Genomic DNA, 7,912 nt, shown 5'->3' with positions numbered 1-7,912 from the left:
ATTAAAAGTTGCCCCGTGCCTAGAAACAGGATCTTTGCATATGGCAATCGTTTTCCCCTACTATTAGGCACACTTGGAGATAGTTTTTGAAAATATAAATTTGTAGTTCTTGTTTTTTCTTCAAGTTTTACACTTGGTTGACTAAGGTAATTATGCCGGGACTATTTTATGATTGTTTTTATGAAATTCTATGGAATTTTTTTCAAGTTGAGGCCATTTGGAAAATCTGCAAATTTAAGAACAATTATGAACTGTTTACAGGTGTGTGCATACCAGCTGAGTATATATAGTGTTTTGAAAGATTAGGATGTAAGGAACAACTTTTGTGAAGAAGCTACGACCATTCGAGCCTTCAGTGGAAAGGTATGTTAAGGCTAAGCTACGTCCCTCATTTTAGCACCACTCCTCGGAAAACCCTAATACGCTGAATGTGATATTTTGCAATTCACTTGCTAGAAATACCATCAATGAAAGAATTTAGGATCTAAGAGGGATTATTTTCTTAATTCTATTATTCTTATATTCCACTCGTTCGGATAAATAGAGTATCGACATCTAGTGCTTCTTTTATTGGTATCCTTTATTTTATGTCCGGATATATTAATATTTATTATTTTTTGGGTGATGTGACTTAAAATATCACGGGAGATCATTATCACTTGTAACTGTCCCTCTTTCTCCACTATAGTCATTATGAAACAATCATTAAAGTACCTCATGACCTTCAAAACTCTCTGATATAACTTACATGTTTAACCTGTGAAACACTTGGTTATTGGAGTACCTCTTTTATGAATTATCTAGGAAATAAATAAGTCACCTCAAACTTGTTATGAACATCTGTAAGGTTAGATTACCTTTCAAAAATTTAAGTTAAATTTTCAAGATTTTTTTGGAAGAACAAACGAGGTTCTACGGGATTGTTATATAATATACGCGAGTTACTATGAGGTTAGGAGAACATGACTGCATACGGGCATAGATAGGGAATTTTACAACTGTAACTTATATGTGTTATAAATTCATGACATAACATTCTATGCATTTTCCTTCTAGGCATAATCAGGAGGTTTGAGGTCTATTGCCAATATAGATACGTATAAGACAAAGATTGCCATATTGGCAAATATGATGTCGGTTCGATACGAGAATGCACTACCATTGCTAGCATTTGGTTGGGTATGTCATGAATTTGCATCTATTTGTATATGTATTCATGATATATGATTATACAAGCATACCATGCATATTTGAGTAGAAGGGGGCTAAATGTCATCCATGAAGATTATTTGAGTTTCCTTTCAGGTGGTATCACTATTACCCTTTTTACAGTAAATATTTATGATCTATTTTCCTTTTTAATAATAGTACATTTTTATTCTGATTGACGTCCCGTTTTCTTAGGATGGTGCTTTTTGTTTCATTCGAGTAGGTACATGCATGAACTCTAATCAACCCACCCGCTAGGATTCAGGTTCAATTGTGAGTTGGTAAGCTCCATCTTATCTTGGGGCTGCAAGAGGATGTTTACTTTTGATGTAAAGTTGCGCATAGTAGGGACCTTGTCCCAACAGTGCTTGTGTCACTCATAGAGGCTATTGTGCACACAATATACTGGGATTTCTTTTTGTATTTTTCAAACTCTAACCAATAGTCTTGGCATATCTATGTGTGTGCGAGATTTAGCATTTCTTCAGTTGTGACCTCGTTGTCTAGATAGTATATCTTTATATTTTAGGCTTGTATACCATTGTTCGTATAATTTTTTATCATTCACGTCATGACCTTCGGGGTCGAGGCTTCACTTTTTAGAGGTTGTGTTGCCCAATCTTTTTGTCTTACTATTTTTTTTAGGTAGCATACTTTAGTGGTAACTCGGTCTTATAAGGTATCGAGTACCAAGTGCTCCCTTTTTCTTGAGGCGTGACAAACTGGGATAGGGAGCAGAATAAGAGGGACCATATTATAGGGTCTGGTTTATGGGTGTGTTGTGCATCACACTTATATTCAAGAGACTACGGGGCATTTAGGAATGGTTACATTTCATTCAACTAATAGATCGTACTATAGTGGAAAGGATAAAAACATTTGAAATCTAAATTATGGTTTATGTTTCTTATCTAATAGGGTAATCTTTTTCCGGATATGACAGATAGAGAGATAGGTATGGATCCAATGGAAGGTACTAGTTGTACCCCACCGGGTCAATGAGATAAATTTCCCTCGGAGGCACATGGTGAATCTGCAATACCCCTAGTACCAGCCTCTCTAACATATGTTGAAGCCCGGGAGATACAATACCCCCAACCTCACAAGTTCCATTGGTACCTGAGCTAGGACATAGGACCTCCGTTACCTACTATTCCTTCACAAAATATTGGGGAGCAGGAGAAAAAGGGGAAATTTAGTTTCTAACTAGGATGATTTCTATTCATGAGAGACTACTAGAGTTAGGACTAGATACTCGGAGATACTGGGCAGAAAGTTTGAAGGTACAAGAGAATTTATAGACCATATATATAGAGAGAGAGTATTGAGGGTGATGCTTTCCTTGGTCACAGAGGCTGTGGAGTTGGCTTCTTTTCGGCTACATTATGTAGCCATTCTTTGGTATGAGGCATGAGAGAGATCTATTAGGCCTGATGTTTCACCGACAGAGTAGGAGGACTTCACTGAGGCCTTTCTTGCCCACTATTTTCCATGGGAAGTTCAAGATGTTCGTCTTGACAAGTTTATCAATCTAAAATAAGGAACCATGAATATGAGGGGTTATAGACACAAGTTTAATTCTTTTGCAAGATATGCACCAGATATTGTACGTACCATGAGATCAAGAGTTCACCGTCACTTAATCAGATATTGTTGGGTAGAATCCCTATCTGATGATGTAAATATTTCAAGCAGACAAGATTTCTCTTGAACTATAGAAGATTTTTCTCAACATATTTGTGATACCCGCAGGGATAGGGAGAAGAATAAGAGGGACCATATCATAGGGTCTTATAGGGAGCCACATGGTAATATTAGGCCTCATTTTCATCGATATCCTCTTCGGGCAGTGGGTAGTTTCTCACCACTGGTGCAGGGACCACGGTTTGATTGTTGTGTTCAGTTAGGACCTGGTTAAAGCTCAGGCCATCTTGATGGTCGTCAATAGGATAATTCTGTACAGATAAGACATACCACTCCTCATTGTAAACGATACCGTACACCGCATACAAGGTAGTGTAGATAAGGTTTAGGTGCACTTTATCAATGTGGGCAGACATGACATTTTATCAGTCGGTGCCTGATGTTGAGCAAAGGAGATCTAGCTCACCCTTTAGGATCCACATCAGCATCTTCACCCTCAGCCCGTGCCCTACGACTAGGACCACAATATGCTCTAGGTCGTGGTAGAGGGAGAGGTGAAGGAGATACATATTCTAGCAATAATCAAAACTACTTTTATACACACACAGACCGATATGATTCAGATAATGTTGTTACAAATTTATTAACGATATCTTCTCAAGATATTTATGCATTGATAGACCCCACCTCTACATTTTCCTATGTTACTCCATTTATTGATAGTAAAAGTTAAATGAAATCTAAGTTGTTTCCACAACCACTTGAGGTGTCTACATCGATTGGCGACTTTATTTTAGCTAGTCCCATTTATCGAGATTGCACGATGTTTTATTAATGATCGTCCAACCCCATTGATTTAATTGAGTTGATTATTCTAGATTTTGATGTTATCATCAGTATGGATTGGTCGGCAGCTTTCTATGCTAATATAGATCATCGTTCCAAGATAGTCATATTTCACTTACCAGGTGAGCCATTCCTTGAGTGGAAGGGTAATGAAACCACACCTAAGGGTATGTTTATTTCATACCTTAGGACTCAAAAATTAATTGCTAAAGGATGGATATACCATATGGTTCATGCAGAAGATACTTATAAAAAGACCATGACTCTTCAGTCAATTCCTGTCATGAATGAATTTCCAATGGTATTCTCTGATGATCTCCAAAGAATTCCCCCAAAAAGGGGAGCTAATTTCATTATAGACTTTCTTCTTGAGATGCAACCTATATTGATTCCTCCCTATAGAAAGGCACCTGCAGAGCTAAGAGAATGGAAGGAACAACTGAAAGACTTACTCAATAAAGGATTTATCAGGCTAAGTACTTCCCCATGGGGTGCCCAGTTCTCTTTGTTGGAATGAAAGATGGATATTTACGGATGTGTATTCACTATAGACAACTAAACAAAGTCACTATAACAATTAATTATTCCCCTTCCATGGATTGATGACTTAATCAATCAGTTACAAGGTTCCAAATGCTTTTCCAATATTGAATTGCGGTCTCGTTACCATCAGTTGCAAGTCAGGGAAGTTGATATCCCAAAAACTGCATTTAGGACGAGGTATGGCCATTTTGAATTCCTTGTAATGGATTTTGGACATAAAAAGTTCCCCAACAACCTTTATGGATCTTATGAATTGGGTCTTGAAACCATTATTGGTTGAATTTGTGATTGTATTTATTGATTATATTCCTATATATTCACAATCAGAAGTTGAGCATGCATACCACTTGCGAGTTGTATTGCAGACTATCCAATATTAGAGGTTATATGCTAAATTCTTTAAATGTGATTTTTGGGTTACTTCTAAAACTTTTATTGGTCATGTTATTACAAATGATGGTATTAAGGTTGATGGACAAAAGATTGAATCAGTGATGACTTGGCCAAGGCCCTTGAATTCAACGGAGTTTCATAACTTTTTAGGCTTGGTAGAGTATTACCGAAGGTTTGTAGAGGGACTCTCTTCGATCTCTTCACCAATTGACAATATTGACATATAATACAACTAAGTTTCAATACAACGAGGAATGCGAATAGAGCTTTCAGTAATTAAAAAAAAGGTTTACCACTGCACCTATCCTAACTCTTCCAGATGGTAATGAAGGCTATGTTGTTTGTTGTGATGACTCAAGAATTGTCTTAGGTTGTTTTCTTATGCAATACGGTAAGGTTATTGCATGTGCCTCTAGACGATTGCAGAAGCATGAGTAGAATTATCCTACACACGATTTATAATTGGTTGCATTTGTCTTTACTCTAAATATTTGGCTGTATTATCTATATGGGGTTCATATAGATATTTTCAGCAATCATAGTCTTTACTATTTACTTAAGAAGAGGGAGTTGAACCTACGACAAAGGATATAGCTAGAATCATTAAAGGATACGATGTTGACATTTTATATCATCTTAGAAAACCTAATGTTGTTGTTGATGTGCTCAGCCGGAAGTCCATGGGTAGTCTAAAGTTTATAAGACTGGAATTAAGAAAGACCTATGCTAGCAAGTTAATTTACAAGTATACTCGGTAGATGCAGAGGGCAGAGGTTTTATTATTAAGAATATGGTAGAATATTCCTCCTATATGACTGAAGTGGAAAGGCGACAACATGAAGATCTTGAGTTTAGGAAATTGAGGGAAAAGATTCTGTGCAGCAAAAACCCTTATTCAAGCTAATTGGAGATGGAATCCTTATATATCGAGTTGTTTATGTGTACCACTAGTTGGAGAGCTCCATACAAATATTCTTTCATAGGACCATTATTCTAGATATGCATCTCACCCTGGAGCGACGAAGATGTATCAGGACCTTCGACAGAGCTATTGGTGGAATGGCATGAAAAAAGTTATTGCGGAGATGGCAGCTAAATGTCCAAACTGCCAACAAGTTAAATCAAAGAATCAAAGGCCTGGAGGCTTAACCCAATATATTGAGCTTCCGTTATGGAAATGGGATATGATAAATATGGACTTCATCACTAATTTGCCTCATACTCCACAAAGGTTTGATTACATTTGGGTAATTATCGATAGGCTAAAAGAATTTGCTCATTTCTTGCCAGTAAAATGACATATTAAGCTGAAGATTATTTAAAGTTTTACATTCAAGAGGTTGTTCGCCTTCACGGAGTTCCATTATCCATTACTTTAGATCGAGGAGCTCAATTTACAATACATTTTTGGAGATCATTTAGGCATTCAAGTAACTCTTAGCATTGCTTTTCATTCACAAATTGATGGAGAGGCACAATGTACTATTCAGACAGTTGAGGATTTGTTATGTTCTTGTGTGCTAGATTTTAAAGGAAGTTGGGATGAACATCTACCTCTTATTGAGTTCACTTCTAATAACAACTTTCAAGCTAGTATTTAGATGACCCATTATGAAGCATTATACGAGCGGAAGTGTAGGTCCCCAGTCGGTTGGTTTGAGCTTAGGAAAGCATATTTGCTAGGTCCCAATCTAGTCCAACAAGCGATTGAAAAGTATAATCTTATTAGAGATCGAATTCATACAATACAGTATCGATACATTTCTTATGAAGATGTTCGCCGATGGAACTTAGAGTTTGATGTAAAATATTGGGTTTTCCTGAAAGTATTGCCTATGAAGGGAATCATGCGATTTAGGAACAAAGGGAAACTCAGCCCTAGGTACATTGGACCAATTAATCTTATTCAAAAGATCGGTATGGTGGCATACTATCTTGATTTTCCTTCAGAATTGCAAGCAGTTCATCCTGTATTTCATGTTTCTATGTTGAAAAAGTGTATTGGAGATCCTTCACGTATTATGCCCATTGAAAACATTTGTATCGCTGAAGATTAATATTATATAGATGTACCAATTTAGATCAGCAAGTAAGGAAGCTTCGAAGTATCTTCCGTGAGAGTGCTATGGAGACATAACAACATCAAGGAAATGACTCAGCAAGTGGAAGAGGAAATGATGAAGGAGTACCCCCTATCTATTTAGAACATAAGGTGAGTCACATTTAAATGATTGGAAATTATTTCTTCGCAACAACTTAGTTAGATTTTAAGTATTTTAACGGTGCAATTATATGGCATCTTACGAGATAGCTATGTAAAGCTTAGTAATTAAAAATTTTCGGAATTAGACTTAAGTTTGAAACACCAATAATATAGACCCGCAAAGAAATTTGTTTTATAAAAATAAAAAAAAACATAACCAAGGGGATTGTAAAGATCCATTAGCAGGAGAATATTCATAAGGGGAAGAACGTAAGATCCCGTAATTTTTCTCTATTCTTGCAGAATATATGTGGGTTAATGTGATATGAGTATATGAGGTGTATATGACTTTGTATCGTATATTTGAGATTAATATTGCAAATAGGTGGCAATATCAAGGAAATAAGCTAAAGTTTTAGGTCAAAGGGAATCCTCAAACAAAGTCCATGACTTAAGAAATGGCTCGGGTAGTACGTTGCACATTTGAAATGTTTAAATTGTCCCATACCTTATGGATAAGCTTATGAGCGTAAAACATGCTAAGAATAGTTTGTTATGAGGTATTATAATAGCACAAGGTTCGTATCTTAAGTTTTTAAGTCAAGAAAATTAGCGAAGTAAGGTTGGCAATAGTTATCAAAGTTTTTTTAGTAATATTTTCTTAACTTTAGGTCAAATTTCTTGGATGTTTTATCCAATTCTATAAGGAGTTAAAAATCCTACTACCCATTAATCTGAATGCCTACGAGTCTAGTTTTAAACGCACAAAACCCCGTGTTGCACGAATATCACAGTAAAGAGTTATGAGGGTTTTACTACGAACTACCGAAAAAGAATCCGGGTTGCGATCTGGGTCGGGTAAAAAAATATGGTATATCGTCCAAAATCAATGTTCTAAGCCATGAAAACATTTCATTTTTCTTCCAAAACAAAAAGAAATCTTAAAAGAGGGTTCCTATGGAGTTCTTGCATGATGAAGGTTTGTTTTTGACGATTTCTACCATTAAAAGTTGCCCCGCGGCTAGAAACATGATTTCTACATGTAGTAATCATTTTCCCCTTCTATTAGCTGCG

General features: G+C 36.3%; 1 protein-coding gene across 1 annotated transcript; it reads left to right on the top strand.

The window, feature by feature from the left end:
- The first annotated feature begins 5,660 nt into the window (after positions 1 to 5,660).
- On the top strand, positions 5,661 to 6,692 carry LOC138348784 (uncharacterized). The gene is made up of 2 exons (XM_069298360.1): positions 5,661 to 5,882; positions 6,387 to 6,692. Exons 1-2 carry the CDS (start codon positions 5,661 to 5,663, stop codon positions 6,690 to 6,692), a joined length of 528 nt encoding a protein of 175 aa, XP_069154461.1.
- The last annotated feature ends 1,220 nt before the right edge of the window (positions 6,693 to 7,912 follow it).

This window comes from Solanum lycopersicum, chromosome 5 (genome assembly GCF_036512215.1).
Source record: "Solanum lycopersicum chromosome 5, SLM_r2.1".
NCBI classification, from domain to species: domain Eukaryota; kingdom Viridiplantae; phylum Streptophyta; class Magnoliopsida; order Solanales; family Solanaceae; genus Solanum; species Solanum lycopersicum.
Note: the sequence above shows the minus strand (reverse complement) of the source record. Positions and strands in the feature narration are given on the sequence as shown.